This window comes from Sminthopsis crassicaudata, chromosome 2 (assembly GCF_048593235.1).
Source record: "Sminthopsis crassicaudata isolate SCR6 chromosome 2, ASM4859323v1, whole genome shotgun sequence".
Lineage (NCBI taxonomy): Eukaryota > Metazoa > Chordata > Mammalia > Dasyuromorphia > Dasyuridae > Sminthopsis > Sminthopsis crassicaudata.
The window spans coordinates 548,457,245-548,477,137 of NC_133618.1; the positions used below are offsets into that span (position 1 = coordinate 548,457,245).

General features: G+C 33.9%; 1 protein-coding gene across 1 annotated transcript in view; it reads left to right on the forward strand.

Annotated features, from left to right (window-relative positions):
- TRPM1 (transient receptor potential cation channel subfamily M member 1) overlaps window positions 1–19,893 on the forward strand; it is a 187,847-nt gene that overhangs the window by 104,366 nt on the left and 63,588 nt on the right. Inside the window, exons 9-15 of the mRNA XM_074294964.1 lie at window positions 2,127–2,199; window positions 3,582–3,682; window positions 6,041–6,214; window positions 9,644–9,778; window positions 10,815–10,865; window positions 13,451–13,591; window positions 14,994–15,023. Coding sequence (XP_074151065.1) covers window positions 2,127–2,199; window positions 3,582–3,682; window positions 6,041–6,214; window positions 9,644–9,778; window positions 10,815–10,865; window positions 13,451–13,591; window positions 14,994–15,023 — 705 coding nt within the window. The remainder of the gene's footprint in view (window positions 1–2,126; window positions 2,200–3,581; window positions 3,683–6,040; window positions 6,215–9,643; window positions 9,779–10,814; window positions 10,866–13,450; window positions 13,592–14,993; window positions 15,024–19,893) is intronic.

The following is a 19,893-nucleotide window of genomic DNA, read 5'->3' on the forward strand; positions in this document are numbered from 1 at the left end:
AGAATCAGGATTCTTAAACTCGAGTCATTGAACTAAGATTTTAAAAATATTTTGTTAATTGTATTTTAATATAATTGGGCTTTCTCTTAAAGCTGATATGTGCTACTTTATGCATCTAAAACATTCTGGGAAGTTCCATTGATTGCACTAGACTACAAAGAGGTTTGTAACATATTAAAAAAAACAGTTAAGCACTCTGATAATATATGTAGAATCAAGAGACATTAATTTGAATCTCACCTTCAACTAACTATGGGATAGCCAAGTCCTTTAACCATCTCAGAGCTTCTGTTTCCTCATATGAAAAGATGAGTATAGTAATTCCTGGACTGAGGACGGTATACCTTAAAAACATGTATATTAAATTTATTGGTAGATTCTAATCTCCCTTGGTAATCAAACTGTAAGCATTAAGTAAGAATAGTTCTTCTAACATATGTTGGAGTAGCAGGCCAACAAATAAATGCCCAGGTGTATTCTACATTGTTGCAGCAACAATAGTTTTCAAAACATTTTAACTAAGCTTCATTCAAATATGAGTCAGTGAGGCATAACAGACAGTAAGCCTGCCTAAGCCAGAAAGACCACCTCTGATATGTAAAAACCTGTAACAAACACATTACTGGATATCTCAATTGCTATATGTAATTTTCCAAGATTCTAGGTTGCAGAGAAGGTGCCCTGTATCAATGAAATCACAGGATCAGTCTAATATTGAGGTTCCCTACTATTTTATCCTTCAGCTTTGAGTCCAAAACAATCTAATGCCCATTATGAGTCTTTGTTCTTCACTTAGGTGAAGACATCCCAGAGGGATGCTAGTATTTTATATAGACATTTCACGGGTACATAGCAAAAATTCATCAAGTTAATCATTTCATCTAGATGATTCTGAAATACTAAAGAAAAGGAAAGAAAAAAAAAAGATCTTAATGGTTTTCTGTACTTTTAGTCCAATTTCTATAATTTTAAAGACCTACTGGTTTCCTCAGAACTTCCTGGATAAATTTCTCAAATGCTGTAGATAAGCAACTGGAATGGAGACCTCATCTTTAAAAAAATTTAGGACAAATTCAGTTGGTGAGGGAGAAGGACTGGTACATATCTGATAACTTCAGAGGTTCCTTTTAAGTCTGTCAAGTCTCCAGACCACTACTGCTAGATATTAACTGTATCCAAATATTCTCCAATGGCCTTTTCCCCTAGACTAGCCCCTGCTCCCACTCCCACCCTCAGATCTGTAAAATAGCTGGTGTTTGAACTCATTTTGGTATCCCAGAAATATATTTTCCATTATTTCTATGGATCTAAATAAGAGCACTGAATTTAGAACCTGGAAGCCTGAGTGCAAATCCTTCCTGGGATTTTTGAATGTTTGTGGCTTAGAAAGTTGTCTAGGATCTCTGCTTTCTTATCTGTGAAACTGAGTGGGTTAGAATGGGTCATCTCTATGACCAGCTTCTGATAACTCAGCATGCTCTGTGATGTTTTACTTCAATCATATTTTTTTGTGGAGCCATTTGATGATGTTAAGTGAAGTATGACTGTATAGGAATATGAGCAAAATTCATAACAAGGAGGAAAACTATCATGAAGATTATACTGAGGCTTTAAAAACAAAGTATACCTCTTTATAAATTAGCCCACAAAATTATTTCAGCAATTATTGGTTTATTCTGCTTCACTTCATTTCAATCATCTATGATTCCTCCAATATGATTACACCTTCCACAACACAGACTGAGCCTCTCTACCCTCCCTTCTCCCTCTCATGATTTAGTAGATATGATCTTCCACAAATACTGTGACTGAGAGTTATTACTCTTTGATCAACCTAATAACAAGCCTCTCTGAATTCAGCCAGACTAATCCCATAGTGATAGACATGTGGCTCATTGTTGGGCTTCTAAACATGAAAGGTTTTTGCTTGGATAGGACCAATCAAGTGTCTGTGCCAAATGTACTGGCCTAGCCTTTGAGAAATCAGCTTCAGTTTTCCATTATCATAAGGCTTTAGAAGGAGACTTGCATGATGGCAATATGTTTGAAGTATTAAAACACATAATCTTTTTTCATTTTCAACTTTACTTTAACACAGTGTTTATGTTTTTAATCTGTGCTCTCAGGTCACTGTGTTCCGAATGGGTTCAGAAGGCCAACAGGATATTGAAATGTCAATTTTAACTGCTCTGCTAAAGGGTGAGTTCTCCAGAAAATCATGATTCACTTCAATTCAACATATAGGAAACACTTTCTCTGTTCCCAAGCTTTAGTCTTTATTGTGAGAGAGAAGCCATATCAGTACTCAAGTACATTATATTCCTTTTATTTTTATAAACATTTTGTCTATGCAGGGGTATTCTGAGGTAACCAGCTTGATGAAAATTAATCTATGAATTTCGGACATTTAAAGAAGAAATTCCAATTCATTCCAATATCCTCATTTTAAATAAAGAAATAGACTAAGAGATATGATTTTATGTGCCTAAATTATGTGCCTTTAAGATTCAAACTATCCATTTGTTTAGTGTTTTTGTCAGCACACCACATCATTTTCCCATTACTCGTTTGGTCTACAAAAAGGTAATAGAAAGTTTATAAAATTAGGCTTTCTTATGGATTAACAAACATGCAAAAATAGCCTTGAAAAGAAGATTACTTCATCCTGAAACTAGAATAAGTTTTTATGTGTCATTAATTAATTGATTAGCCCTCATTTCAGGCTATTCTTTGTCAAGCATACTATCTAAATAGTATGATTAGCCCATGCCATGTATGTCAATGGTTCAATGAATTTGTGATCTCATTGATAAGAATACTCATTTGAGTGGTGCATATCACAATCTATGCCATCTTCTCCTTTGGTAAATACAGAAATTAATGAAATTTTTATTAAATCCCTACTAGGTGTTGAGCACTACAATAGGATACAGACATAAAAAATGAAACCATCTCTCTTTCAAAGAGCTTATATGCTTTTTAAAAAAAATTACTCAAGATAAACACTTCCCTGTCATAATTTCCTCCACTTACATGTGGATCTACATTTGCAAATTTAGTACCTGATATAACCTTTAGTTTAGTGGAAGGAATCAACTAAAGAATTCATATGGTGAAATATAATTAGTAATTAGATAATATAAAAGAGTGCCAAGATCATTCCTTATAAAGACAATTTGCCTTATTTACCACATTTATACCATTCATTTTAAAATTTAGCAACTTTTACTTTAAAAAAAAATCTTAAAATACACATACTTTTCTCTGAAAGTAAGCTCTTATAAAGGAATAGTTCAGAAACCCTCCAACTAATGCTGATGGGGGTCTAGCCACCAAATGTTGGGGAGAGGAAGCATTTCACTGAAAGAATATTGGGATTATAGGCTGGTGTTGCAGTTTGTCACAAAAGAATTTGTGGTCTTGCCCCTTCAAATCAAGGGGCAAAGATTATATTATTGACCATTCTTTCTCTATATGAGCTACAGAAAAATCTGTCACTTTTATATTGTTAGTTACCCAAGTTGTTTCTTCAGAATTAAATATTCTACATTTACTCAGAATAGTTATTTTTGGTTCTTCAGGTACAAATGCATCAGCTCCTGATCAACTGAGTCTGGCTCTGGCCTGGAACCGTGTTGATATTGCACGAAGTCAAATCTTTGTCTTTGGACCCCACTGGCCGGTAAGATTACCTTTTTTCCCCTCCTATTCAGAACATTTTATATTATTTTATGCAAATGCCAGATCAGTGTTGGTTTCATTATCACATCAGTCTTGCTAACATTTCTTAGTCATATTTCATGTGCCAATCTGCTATTACATTAGGATTAAACAGAAACATTATATTTTACCTATAGAAGTCCAAAGAACTTCATATATGAAAAGCAAAAAATAGTGTTAATTTTAGACCCAAACCAACCTTTTTAAAGAAATAAGAAAAATGATCCTTAAATATTTTACTTGTTAATTTTGAAAACACTCTTTTAAAGGATGACAGTGTTTTTTTTTTAAATAGCCCATTGAAAATTATATATAATTCATTTCAAGGATTTTTATAAGTAAAATAACTACATTGCCTGGAATAAGTACAGTGTATCTCTCTATCTGTGAACATATATCTGTATAAATTTTTTTTTTGTCTATTTTACTTCTTTTGGATTAATCATCAAGAAAAAATTAATACAATACTTTACATAATAAAGTGAATGTTTTCAAAGAAAGTGACATATATTTAGTATATTGATTAAATTCTCTAAAATTAAGCTCAGTAGTCCAATCCCATTCAAATATTCCAGTTTGTTTCCTTTAGGGTTCTCTAATTTTTAGCCACTTGGCAAATGAGGAGATGACAAGAAAAATTGCTACAAGATTGTTTTAGCTTGTTTATAACAAAGTTTAAAACCCTGACAGGTTGAAAAACATTGACATGGATCGCACATAAAAGCTCCATTATCTCTATTTTCAATAACTTATGAAAATATACAATCCTTTGGGGTAAATTATATGTTCTAGACTAAAGAAAATCTAAATAATCTCTGAAATATTCTTTCATTGTTGAATATTCAATCACCATCTGTTCAAAAACAATTTTAAAAAATTTATTGAATGACTATAATCTTTGTACTATGAGAGAGATATACAGAGAGATAACAAAATACTGGCCTTCAAGAAATTTACAATTTAGTGTGAGAAATAATGTATGTATATAATGATCACATAAATTTAGTAGAAAATACAATGTGTAATAGAAATAGAAATATATAAATGTATGCATACAACAATACAAATACAAATACAATACAATAACAATACAAATTTTAATAGAAATGCATAAGTACAAAGTGCTATACCTAGCACAGTTATACCTAGAAAAAACCAGAAGCTTCATAAAAGAGGTAACAACTTGATATAGAAGAAGGTTCCTTCTAACCCATGGAGATTGGGGTAAAGAAAGTATGTGATTAATGAAAGGGAGCAAAAAATACAAGATATGGATGGGCAAAAATTCCAGAGTGGGTGTGTAACATAGGATATGTTACAGTAAGTAATATGAAATAAAACTGGAAAGAACATAGGATGGTATCAGATTTTGGAAGGCTTTAAATGGCTGCCTAAGGAGTTTGAACTTTAATGACTAGTTAATAGGTATCCACTGAAAGGTTCTGAGAAAAAGAATGATATGATTAGATCTGAGCTTAAGGGAGATTACTTTTGGCAGAAGTATGAAGAACAGATTAGAAGAGATAATGATGGAAGGGCATCGTTACAATAGTCAGGCAGTTATCCATGACAACCTAAGTTAGAGAACTGGCAGTAGGAATAGGAAAAAAAAATACAGAGTTAAAAGATATTGTAGTAGTAGAATCAAAAGGACTTGGTAAAATAATTGGTCATAGGATGTGAGGGGAATGGAAGAACCAAGAATAACACTAAGATTTACAACATGGAAGTTAAGTTGAATGGTGGGAACAGTAATAGAAATAAGAAAGTAATCATGATGATCATATGATGACTACAGCAACAATTGATTGGACCTGTGACTTCACTTGTATATGGAACTCCTATGTAAGGAAATTTCCTCTGTCAGTTCAAGTTGGTCCCTTCTCTGCAACTTAAAGAGTGGTATGGAATACCAAGAAGTTATATGACTTCTTAGGGTCACAGCTAATATGTGTCAGAGGCAGGACTTGAACCCAATCTTCCTGATTTTGAAGCCAGTATCCTATCCCTTATGCCACTCTATCTCCCCATCTATAGATATCCCAAAAACCTTAGTGAATAAGTGGTCCTCAATCTAAATACATACAACTGCTACCCATGGGAAAAACAAAGCAAATTACCATATGTCACAAACATAAACTGTGTTAATAGGCAGGTTCCTTGTTTGCAGCACATTTGGCAGCAGACAGATCAACTCTGTCCTGACTATGTATGTGTGTAAAGTGTGAACAGTGTGGAATTAATGACAGTCATGAAATTTTCCTTTGGGTAAATGTCAACTTTAACACTTCTAACCAAATATGTTTATTGTTCAATGAAGCCTTTAGAAAGCTTGGCACCTACTGAAAATAAAATACCAGAGAAGGAAAAAAAATCTCCAGCTGCTGCACCAACCAAAGGAGGAAGGGGAAAAGGAAAAGGCAAAAAAAAAGGAAAAGTCAAAGAAGAAGTAGAAGAAGAAACGGATCCAAGAAAGATTGAGCTTCTTAACTGGGTATGTGAACATTTTCTTTCAGATTTGTTAGTGCCAGAATATTAGAACTTTAAGGACTTTATCTCATCCCAAATCCTTATTTGAGGAAGTGAAGGCTGATTGAAGGATTGGTGATGACACACTTGTTTTCTTGCCCCTCCATACTTTTTAACTTCTTTATTTTGTACTCTCTCATCTACACAATCAAGATAACATTTTTATTTTTTTAAGGTGTATTTATACATAGTAGAGTACAACAGAAACTGGACCTCTAAATTCTTTGCATAGAAAATTCTTAAATGAGTTTTCTTCTACTAAACTTATTTAAATTTTGTCTTAGTTGCCTAAAGCAGTAGTTCTCAAAGTGTGGCCCAAAGATCACTTGGAATCTTCCAAGACTCTTGCAGGGGGTTAATGAAGGGAAAACACTAATGCTGATAAAATTTGTCAGTTAAAATATTCTTCCCTTTTCCAACTACATTTCTATGTGAGGCCAGTTTTTTTCATAAACTTTAATCAGTCAATCAATAAACACTTATTAATTGTCTATTATATGCCAAATACTGTACTAAATAAGCACTGTGGATACAAAAGGGGCAAAAGATAGTCCCTTTTCTCAAGGAATTCACAGTCTAATGTGAGAGAGAACATGCTAACAACTATGTAAAAACACTTTATATATAGTATAAATTGGCAAAACTCAATGGGGGAAGGCACTGGAATCAGATTTGAGAAAGGCTTCCTATACAAAGTAAAATTTTAGTTGAGATTTAAAGAAAGCCAGAGAGGTCAGTGATCAGGATGGAAGAGGGAGAACTTTCCAAATATAGAAGATATCTAAGAAAAATACCTAAAGCCAAAAGATAGAGTGTCCTATAAAGATACTGTCTTGTTTGTGGAACAGCTAGGAAGCCATTGTAACTGGATCAAAGTATAAAGAGTAGGGAATAAGATGAAAGAAGACTGGAAGGTTTGAGGGAGCTAAGTTATAAAGGGCTTTGAATGTCAGAAAGAACATATTGTATTTGTTCCTGGAAGTGATAGGAAGCCACCAGAATTTATTGAATATAGTGGAGGGTAGAGAGAAGTAGATAATGTGATAAATTCTATCTTTAGGAACATTCCTTTAAGTGGCTAAATGGAAGACATATTATGATGGGAGTTTGCAGAATAGAGATAGTGAGGAATTCAGGATGATATTTAGGTTGTGAGCCTGAGGAACAAGGATGATGATGTTGTCTATTACTGTAATAGAGAAGGTAGGAGGAGGAAGAGAATTTGGGGGAGATATAATTATATCCATGCTGGACACATTGAGCTTAAAATGTCTCTCTTTTAAACTGGATATCCAATTTGAGACGTTTGAAAGGCAGTTGAAAATGTGAGATTAGAGGTCAGCAGAGAGACTGGGGCAGGATAGGGAGATTTGAGAATCATCAGCATAGAAATGATAAATCTACAGAAATGGATGAGATCCCCAAGTAAAGTAGTATACAGGGAAAAAATAAAGAAGGCTCAGAATAGAACCCTGAAGGATACTTATGATTAAAAGACATCATCTGAAGGAGGATCCAGAAAAGAAGACAGAGAAAGAGCAGTCAGAGAGATAGGAAAAAAAAAAAACAGATAAGAGATTTTAAAATGTTATCAGTTTTAATTTCTAATATGGTAAATAGCAACAGATATAAACCACATACAATAAAGCTTTGGGGGATCCTCAGTAAATTTTTAAAAGTTTGAAAATAATCTTAAGTACTGAGTGGATAATTGATTTGTCCAGCATCACACAACGAATATATCTGTCAGAGGCAGGACTAAATCCCAGATGTTCCCAGATCTAAGATCAGATCTATCTCTATCCATGATGTCACATTACCTCTGCACATAGTAATACTGAATACATATTTATTAAATGAGTAAGCTTTCTTTAAAAAATGAAGATCATTCATTATTTAAGGTATATGAGGAGTTCTAACACATAAGGAACAAACTATAGAAAAATTTGGCTTTAATAGATTTTTGGAAATCAGGAAAGGAAATAAAAAATTTTGGAGGGAGAAAAGTGTCCCCAAAGTCTTAATACAGTTTTGGGTTATAAAAGATTAGAACTGCATTAAAACTTCTATAATATGCTGCAATTAAGTTTAGCAATTGAAAAAAGCCAATGGAGTTAATCCACTAATCTTTATATGACAGCACCATCAGCCCAAGAAGATCCAAGATAGATTCCTTCACAAGTTTCTAAACTAAGAATTCTCATCAGTCTAAATTTTAAGAAAGATATATCCTCTTGACAAGGGATATGTGTTAGAAAAATTAGTTATCTTTCTTTTCTCCATTTGAAACAGTATGTTTATTGCCCAAACATAAGAAATTAGAATAAATTTGAGAATGACTTAAGCATCTAAGCAACAGAATAACTTCTTCAATAAAGCTTTAAATTTCCATTTGGGGCCAGTGTTTCTCCTAAATGCCTTCAGTTTCTCCTTTCTTAGGTCCCCTATGTTGAATTCATTCCCTTTTTACCTCATTCAATACTTAGCTTTCTTCAAGGTCCAGACCGGGTAATGCCTTGTTAAAATGCAAACTTCTTACTAACAGAGATAATTTCATTTATTGCATTTATTAATTAAGGGTATTATAGATGATACTTTGTTTTGCAAATATTACCTTATTTCATTCTCTCCACACCCCTGGCAGGTAGGTATTATTATTACCTTCATTTTACAAATAAAGAAATTGAGGCAGACAGATGTTAAGAGATTTGGAACAGGTAGGTAGAGCAGTCAAAAGTGTGCTGGCCCTGGAATCAGGAATACCTAAATTCAAATCTGATCTCTGACATATACTAGCTGTGTGACCTTTGGCAAGTCACTTACCTCTGTCTGCCTCTGTTCCCTCATCTTTAAAATTGAGAAAATTATATTAACTATATTCTAGCATTGTTGTGAGGATCAAATGAGATATCTGTGAAGTGCTTAATAAAGTACATGTCATGTGATAAGTTATATGTGTATTTAAGCTATTATTATCATCACCCAAGTACACATGGTTAATTTGTGTCTGACTTTGGGTCCACTACTCTATTGACTGTCACCTCACTTCCCATATATTTGTTTTCCTTGGTGCCTAAAACAAAGTGACTAGTTTGTTGTTACCTCCTATAAGATGTCCAGATTTCCTGACTGCGTACGTAGATCCTAGCACTCTCTCTCTTGTGAAATTGTTTTGTGTTCCCTTGTGTAGTTTGCATTAACTTATTTATGTACATGTTATACATCCCCTCACCCCTAGTAGAATGTAAGTTCTTTGAGGCCAGGAATATTTATCCTCATTTCTCCAGTGCTCAGCACAGAATCTTACATATTTTCATAAATACCCATTCAGTTCCTCATTTGTTTAATTGTGGGGTTTTTGTTTTTTTTGTTTTGTTTTGTTTTGTTTTTTAAGGTGAATTCCTTAGAGCAAGCTATGCTGGATGCTTTGGTCTTAGATCGGGTTGACTTTGTGAAACTTCTTATTGAAAATGGAGTCAACATGCAACATTTTCTCACTATCCCACGACTAGAAGAACTTTATAATACAGTAAGTATGCAAAAAAATATGAAGGGAAGTGAAGACGTATCTAAACAGACATAGAAATACTGATGTGTGGGAATCTATTTATTTCAATATGGCTACAGGTAGCTAAATAGCTAGACTGTCCATTAGGTTGGTACTGGTGCATTCTGTGCTTAAGTTTGACCATATAATGAATTTGGGGTAGAGCCCAGTTCTAGCCCGGAATTCTGTTATATAAGGGGGACTGAAATAATATTGTTCTTTTGTGCTGCTCATCACAGACATAATTCAATTGTGGCTCAATTCCTCATCACATCTTTGCCATTTAAAAACCAACCTACTGAACAAAATTCTCTGTGGTTTCTATCTGGGAAGTTCTAGAATTTCTATTAATGATTGCAAGCCACTTGGGTAACACATACAATGAATCATCCATCTGTGCTAAGAGAATCTGACTCAATATGTTATTTTTAAGATGATTTTATTCTATTCCCAATTTCTCTCCCTCTCACTGCCCCTCTCCAACCTATCGAAAAGGTTAAAAAAAAATCCAATCTAAATATGTACAGTGGAGTAAGACAAATTCCCACATTTGGCTCCAAGGCACCAGGCAGTTGGGGATGTACTCCATAGGGCACCCACCCATTTTTCCATGTTTTTAAGGAAAACTATAGAAACTTTAGTTGTACAAAACACCATGGAACTAGTAGGGAAATTAATTTTTTATTCTAGATTTTTATTCTCACCATTATCACAGTTGATTATAGCAGTACATAGGTGAAAAGGCATTGATATGCATTTTATCTGCAAGTCATAAGAACACTACATGACAGCTTCTCTTTTAGATAATTTTGTTATTTAAAACAATTTCCTAGGCTTTTAGCACTTGTTTACCATTGTAAATGGTAGCATTTACAGCACCATAAAAGATATAAATTGACCTTACCTTATAGTGAATGATATTTAACGATTAGAACAATTTATGGTCCAGTACTTTAGGACTTTTAAGAGTTTAAGAAAAAAAAAATTCGCTAAAAATGTCTGGATGGTTCTATTTCAGAGGCTGGGCCCACCAAATACACTTCATTTGCTTGTGAGAGATGTAAAAAAGGTTAGTCAATTATTTTATACTCCTTACTAATTGATGTTCCTTTACACAACAATATATATATTGAATATTTTTCTTTCAAAACCAAACTCAACTGTCAGAATTTAAAATACAGGAGATAAATAGCAATACTAGGGTAGGAAGTCAATGTCTAAGTATCTTTTTCACATTAAAAAGAACTTGTAGAAAACTACAAATGACAAAGTCAGAAAATATTACTTGGCATTAGCATACACGATGAATACTTGTTTGGTTGGCTGAAAGAATGAACTTAGGTTTGTTTGATTGATTAATTATATGGTTTTCGCTAGATACTACCTGTTGTTACTAATGCCGGATTTTAGTATCTAATCTTTTTGAAAATTAGTGACCTGAATCTCTTCAATTATTCAACACTTCATATAAGAAACCTCCTTTCTAAAGTTACTGTTCATTTTTTTATCCATTTACTCCCATTCATTTTAATTTTCTTATTTCTTGCAAGGTCTACAAACTTTCACTGTTTTTGTCATCTTTGGCCACTCCGACAATGTGATTAGAAATGACATTTATCTTTAACTGCATGTCTTTAAATCCTTTGACATTGTGACTAAGGAAAAAATAAAATGTTATTTTAAAAACTTGTCATTATCCTCATTTTCGATCAATAGTAATTCTCAACTATTTATACTTTAATTTTTTTCCTTGGAGTTGTTCTCATTTCTTTGTCTTTTCTAATATTCTGTCCTGGAACATTCTCATACAGCTAAAAGCTAGGGTGTTTGGGTTAACAACAAAGATGATTCATTGGACTAGAATGAAGTCCCTGGTAGGAAGGCAACTGATTAAAAATTGCTATAAATTTTACTTTAGTATTCTGAGTAAGAGAATAATTACAACCATACAATGAAGTTTTTCAATCATCTCAGTATAGTGAAAAAAAAGTTCACTGCATTTTGGAGCTAAGGGACTTGGATTTTAATCTTGGCTCTACTGTCTTCTATCTATAGGACCTTCTATGAGGCTCTTTACTTCTCTCAACCTCTGTTTCCTCATCTGTAAAAGGGGGAAGTTGAACTAAGTGATTAATAATTCTATTGGATGTAATTCAATAATATAAGCAGTTCAATTATAAAAATATTACAATTCATATTGGATAGATACTGAATAACTACAAACAATAAATCTACCCACATAGAACTATATCATTTAAAATGTAAGGTTTACCTTATATATTTTCTACTTTGGCATTTTATTCACAAATGAGAAAACTGAGAGGCAAAGAGATAACATGATTTTCCCAGAGCTAAAAAATGAATAATGCATCAAAAATTAATATATTTACTCATGTTATTCACATTTATGCAATATTTTAAGTTTAAAAATTACTTTCCTCATTAAAAACCCTGTGCAGGTATTATTGATTCCACGTTATGATGAAGAAACTGGGCTTAAGAGTGGTGATTTGCCTGTATTGTCAACAGGTATTACCCAGGTTTTCTAATTATAATTACAGCATTTGTTCCTACTAGACCACATTTATATCTATTACTATTAATATATAATCTCTGTGGTCATATAATAAAGGAAGAACATTTTGAAAGTATTTTTTCTACATAGTCATTCACAATTTAACAATTTAATAAGCAATTTCTTAAATAGGTCTTGTGCTGGGCCCTAAGAATGAAACAATGAATGAAAGAATTCCTGTCTTTTGGGAATTTATATCTCTACAAATTTTTAGCCATAGAAAATGTTTGAAAAGAAAACAAGATGGTTTATATAGCATGATATCATGGCAAATTGCTAAAAAGAAATATGATTTTAATAGTCAATTCTAACCCATACTTGGATAGAGGAAAATCAAATCAACAAGCATGTATTAAGCGCTCACTATGTGCTCAGGCACTATGTTAAGAGCTGATAATACAAATATCAGCAGAAAGCTTTGACTTAGGACTCAAGGAGCTTCTGGAGGGGAGAAAATGAAAGTACCCAGCTGAAAGTCTAGAAAAAGTTAGAAGTGCAGCATAGAGAGGAGTGAAAATACAGGTGGTGAGGGTGACTCTTTAATGTGGAGATTCTGAGAGGAAACTAGCCAATCAGAGGAAGAGGTCTTAGGGGTAAAACATACCTCCCATGTCTAAAGGGCAGGACCAGAGTGACTTTTCAGGGTGAAGAGGTTTCCGGAATATTGAAGAGAAGGTCAAAGAGGAGAGTCAGGAATATAGCCTAGAAATGAATACATACTAGGATATATAATCAGAATGACACAAATGCTTGCTACAGATAACTGTCAAAACTTATTTCACATATTGGAGTGGTGACCATTTTCTTATCTCTTCCGTTCCTACAGATAACAATAAATCCATAATTCTCTCTTATTATAATAGTTTAATCCATTGCTTTTTTCAGTGATAGGAAACAGAAAGTCAGATTTAGAATAGAAATAAATTGGGTATTATTTATTCCCAACTGCTAACTTTTACCATGAAATTGGTATTATTTTAGGGTTGATACATTGGATCTGTGACTTGGGATACATTCCATATAAATTATGCTTTGTTTTTTTTCATATATACATACAAATACAATTTCTTATATTACAGGGAAACCTTCCTCCAGACTATCACATTAGCCTGATAGATATAGGTCTTGTACTAGAATATCTCATGGGTGGGGCCTACCGCTGCAACTACACTCGGAAGAGTTTTCGGACCCTATACAACAACTTATTTGGACCAAAGAGGGTAGGAATAATTTAATTTTGCCATAGTCAATACTCATTAAACTCAAAATTAGTTCACTAATGTGTTAATTTTAATTCTCATTCTTCTAGAGTCACAGGGTATTCAAGTAAAAGTATGCCAATTATCCATTATAGCCCATACCACATTCCATATTGTTGCCACAATGTTGATAATTATCTGTATGCATTAAACCATTGAGCCATGACTTCTTTTTGCCTAAGTTTTATCTATAAACCAATGTAATAATGTTTTGCACTAAAGCACTATGAGATTCTTGAGAAATCTTGAAAGTATATATATCATGCCTTTTGGATTATTAAAAACAATTATTACACTCAAACAAGATAGTAAAATGCTTAAAGCAAGAGGCCAATATTGTGGCATATTTTAACTCACAAAGGAGAAGATATCCAGATGAGAAGGAACAAGGAGCAGATGCTCAGGGGTAGTAAAGAAAACAATATCATTAGGCAGCATGCTGGTACCTCTACATCAGGGCAGGAAAATGCTGCAGTCAAGGTGCTCTGTGACTATCACAAGCCATAGATTTTATATTGATGGAATAGGTTTTTATTCAATCAAATATTATTAGTTTCCCAACTCTTTTCTATATGTAGAGAAATTTGGGGGAAAGTCAAGTCATTCATAGCAATGGGGCATAGAAGATTCCAACAGGGAATGTTCCAGCAAAAAATAGGTTAAGAGGGTAGGAAATATGGGAGGAGCCATCATCAAATCAGAGCCATTCTGACAAAAAAGAGGCAGAAATTTTTAGGACTAGAATAATATAAGAACTTCATCACCCATTTCAGAGTCACAAATGGGATAGCTAGATGGCACAGTGGATAGAATATGGTCCCTTGAGTCAGGGGAGAGGACCTAAATTCAAATTTAACCTCAGACACTTAACATCTGTGTGATCCTGGACTTAACTACTTAACCCCAACTGCCTCCCAAAAACAAACAAACAAACAAACAAACAAAAAAAAAAACCAGTCATATATGTACATTCATGTGTTTGTAGCAATTCCTATCTGACTTGTTCCTTATTTAAAAAAAAAAAACCATTAGCCATTTACCACCATAGGAATAAGTATAATATCAGAGAGTGTAACCCTCTTATATAATGTCAATGAGGTTAATGTCATTGACCTCTCTATTTCAATCTGCATTGAAAGTTTTCTTGCATTCTTATAGGATATCCAGTGATGTATTGAGATTAAAGCATTTTTCTTTTCCTTTGATATTTCAATAAAATATCAGTGAAAGGAAGCATTTATTAAATTAACTATCTAGTTAAGCTGAGCTAGTCTATCATGTAAAAGTCAAAGCACATGAAAACAAATTAATTAAGAGTTAATCTTAATCACAATTAATTGACTTTTAATTTCTTTTAATGCAGCCTAAGGCTCTTAAACTTCTAGGAATGGAGGTAAGTTGGATTTTGCAATACTAAAGGGTTAATTAAAATACTACTATCCAATGTTCTTAGTGCTTTTGCTTTTAAATTCCCTTAATGATAAATTTGCCTGCTAAAATGTACACATTATTGTTGATGAATTCTTCAGCCAGTTTAATCATCATTAAAAATTAAATTACCTATTCACTATTTGTTTTAGTCAAGTGATATTATTAGATTATATCAAAAGAGTAGGAATGGAACAATGCTTATATATTATTATAAAAGCAGTAGATGGAATTGCAGAACAGATTTCACAAATTCAAATGCTCAAAATCTATTTTTATTGGGATAAGAATGCCATTTAGCACAAACGATTATGGTAAATTCTGAAGGTAAGTATTAGGGTCTGAATTGGAATGAAATTGTGCTTACCAAATAAAACCATAAAACACTGCACTAATCACAATGTGGTTATACTGTTACTATCAAAATTTCTGAGCACTGTACTCCCAACCAAGGAAAATGCAAAACAAAAAAAAATGGTAGCTAATTCCTTAAATTCATGTACTTTTCTAATTAATTATGTCACTAAAAATATTGGCATTATTAGAAAAGGGAAATGAAGGAAAATTCTGAAGTGCTAAGTGAAAAACAAAACAGATTATCAATTCAAAATAAGGATAAAATGGTAAATACTTTAAAACCTGATGGGCGGGTGGATGGAGACATTAGGGGCCATATACTTTAAAATTTAATCTGTACTATTAAGATTTTTTATCACTTATTCTTAAGCAGAGATAACAATAACAAAAATAAATCAAGCCCTGAGTTATAGCATTTGCCAGTTTTCAGAGTATAAATGTTACCCTAAAAATTTAACAGTGGATTATTCTGAGTCTACTGGAGCTATCTCTATCACAGGACAGCTACACTCCTGAATGAGAGCTATGGTTTGGAATTCATGATCACAAGAAGTTTCTAGACTAATTGTTACTTTTCCATATATTTAAAAACAAAATGAGATATTATTAAGCAAAATAATAATGCAGAGAAGATTGAGAGAGGGGAAGGGATCAGTCAACAAGCATTAGTATTAAAATATCTCCTATGTGCCAGGAAAGGCAGCTGGTAGTACAGAGGATAGAGCCCTGGACTTGGAATCAAGAAGACTCATCTTCCTAAGTCCAAATCCAGCCTCAGACAATTCATACTTGTATGACCCTGGACAAGTCACTTAACCATGTTTGCCTAAGTTTCCTCATCTGTAAAATGAGCTAGAGAAGGAAATAGTAAACCACTCTTTGCTGAAAAAACCTCAAATGGAAGAGTTGAACACAACTGAAATGACTCAACAAAAATATGTATAAGGACTGTGCTTGGATGCTGGAGGTACAACTATGGAACAATATTTGTCTTCAATAGAGTTTACAGTCTAACAGAGAAGACAACAAACTAAGTATAAACAGAATAAATATACAGACAACAAAAGAAATACAAAGTATTTAAACTTCTGGTGGTGTGGGAAGGAAGGCACTAGCAAGTGAGAGATCAAGAAAAGCTTCATGTCTTGGGTTCACTGTCACTGAGTTCAATCTTGGAGGAAGAGAGGAATTCATTGAGGTAGAGGGGTGCAGAGAGGGTATGATGACACAGAAATAGGATTTAGTGTGTGAAGAACAAAGAAGAGGCCAGTGATGCTGGATGGCAAAATGCAAAAGGAAGAATAATGTACAAGAAAGGTGTAAAATTAGATGGAGACCACATTATAAAGGTATTTCAAAAACTGACAAGGGGATTCATATTTTATGTCAGAGGCAATAGGAAGAGAACTATTAAAGTTGATGGAGTTAGAAAATCACAAATTTTACATTTGTGCTAAAGGAAAATCTCTTTGCAAACATGAATTGTCTATGATCCAAGAGGTATCTATCTTTCACATAAAGCACTAGTTCTAGGTTTAAGTTTCAGGTTCAGTCCTGACGGAGTCTGAACTCTAAAAGAAGAGTTCAAGGGTGGAGCCAAGATGGCAGAGAGGATATACGCTTCATTCTGAGCTCCCTTTTACCCTCACTGCTGATTACCAAATTCAGCTTCTGAAATAGTGCTTGACTTATAGAATCCACAAATATTGAGAGTACAACAAATTACCAGCCTAAGATAATCTGGAATATCACCAGAAAAGGTCTGTCTTGATTGGGCAGGAAGAGGCCAGCACAGGCAGGGAGGCAGAACATGGAGGCTAGCACATGAGTAGACTGAGGGTGGGGGAGGTCTTCACGGGTAGAAAATTTGCAGGGAAGACTCTACGATAGGTTGGCTACTCTGCTTTGGTTGCAAAGCAGTAGATCAGCAGAGGAATTACACAAATGCCAAAGGTAGAGTGTACCCCAAATGTCAAAGTTTAACAGGACCTGGCCACACCCACCCAACACCAGGAGTGACTCAGAAAGGACCACAGTGAAGCTGTGCAGCCATATTCTGTAGCCTGGAGCTTTGACCAGGGTAGTCACACTTCCGCACAGAGGGGCTCTGCCCAGCTAAAATCTGAGCATTTTCTTCCAGAGAAGAATTTGAAAATTCAATGAAACAGTTGAATTCCATGTATTTCCAATGAAAAAACCAGAGCTAAACAAAACAGTCCCACTTTCAGCACAGAGGGGCTCTTCCCAGGGCAGTGACACTTCCACAGTGATGCTGCTCTTTGCAGCCTGTTCACAGGACAGCTACAGTCTATCTGTCCTTGTTCTGTAGAGGAAGCTGAGAAGCTCTTTGCCCTGAAGACAGATCCCAAGGGCTTTTGAAAAATTAATAAAAACAAAACAAGCTCTAACTATAGATAGCTTCTATTCAGAAAGAGAGCAGATATTCAATCCTGAGAAGACTAATAGCAGACAGTCTCCAGACAAAGCCTCAAATGGGGATGTAATCTGGCCTCCATCACACAAGACTTTCCTAGAATAAATTATTTTTTAAAATTAATTAATGTATTTAATTAATTTTACAAAAATTTTATGCATAGGTAATTTTTCAGCATTGACAACTGCAAAACCTTTTGTTCCCACTTTTCCCCTCCTTCCCCTCACCCTGTTCCCCAGATGGCAGGTTGACCAATACATGTTAAATATGTTAAAGTATATGTTAAATACAATATATGTATACATGTCCAAACAGTTATTTTGCTGCAGAAGAAGAATCAGACTTTGGAGTAATGTACAGTTAACCTGTGAAGGAAATAAAAAATGCCAGGTGGACAAAATAGAGGGATTGGGGATTCTATGTTGTGATTCACACTCATTTCCCAGAGTTCTTTCCCTGGGTGTAGCTGGTTCAGTTCATTATTGTTCAATTGGAACTGATTTGGGTCATCTCATTGCTGAAGAGAGCTACATCGATCAGAATTGATCATCATATAGTATTGTTGTTGAAGTATATAATGATCTCCTGGTCCTGCTCATTTCACTCAGCATCAGTTCATGTAAGTCTTTCCAGGCCTTTCTGAAATCATTCTGTTGGTCATTTCTTACAGAACAATAATATCCCATAATATTCATATACCACAATTTTTTCAGCCATTCTCCAATTGATGGGCATACACTCAGTTTCCAGTTTCTGGCCACTACAAAGAGGGCTGCCACAAACATTCTTGCACATACAGGCCCTTTGCCCTTCCTAGAAGAAATGATAAAAGATATTAAAAGAGAGATAGAAGAAAAATGGGGTAAGGAAAGAGAAGCTCTGCAAGAGAGTACGGAAAAGGCATATAACTCATTAAAAGAAAGATTTGATAAACTGGAAAAAGAAAACAACTTCCTGAATAATGAATTGGAAAAGGTAAAGAACTCCCAGGGAAACAGAATTTGTGAATTGCAAAGGATAAAGAACCCAGGAAAATAGGATTTGTGAATTGGAAAAAGAAAATAACTCATTTAAAAAAAAATTAGTGAAATGGAAAAAAATTCCATAGAGCAAAACAACTCATTTAAAAACTTAATTGGACATATACAAAAAGAAGTTAAAAAAGTTAATGAAGAAAATAACTCATTAAAAATCATAACTGAACAAGTAAAAATGAATGATTCATTGAGACATCAAGAATCAGTCAAGCAAAACAAAAAAAATTTTAAAAATAGAAAAAAATGTTAAATTCTACTTGGAAAAACAACAGACCTGGAAAATAGATATAGAAGAGATAATCTAAAGATTATTGGACTTCCTGAAAATTATGATGGAAAAAAAAGCCTAGATACTATTTTACAGGAAATCATCAAAGAGAATCAGAAGGTAAAATAGGCAATGAAAGAATTCATCAAACACCTTCTGAAAGAGATCTCAAAATAAAAACTCCAAGGAATATTCTGGCTAAATTTCAGAACTATCAGACCAAGGAAAAAATATTACAAGCAGCCAGGAAAAAAAAATTCAAATACTGAGGAGCCACAATAAAGATCACTCAGGATCCAGCAGCTTCCACATTAAAGGATCATAGGGCCTGGAATCTGATATTCCAAAAGGCAAAAGAACTTGGAATGCAGCCAAAAATAAATTACCCAGCTAAGCTGAGCATTTTCTTCCAGGGAAGAAGATGGACACTTAATGAAACAGGTGAATTCCATTTGTTCCTAATGAAAAAACCAGAGCTAAACAAAAAATTTGACTTCCAAATATAGGATTCAAGAGAAGCTTAAAAGATAAAAAGAACTCTTGAGAACTGTGTTTCTGTTACTGGCATGCATAAAGAGTAGAAGTGGAAAGGAGATTGTATTAGAAAAAAGGCAAAAGAGGAGATAAGGGGGAAATTACATCCCATGAAGAGGCAAAGGAAACTTATCATATCTGAGGGGATTAAGGGAGGGGGAGGAATATTGTGTGAGTCTTACTTTCATCAGATTTGGCTCAAAGA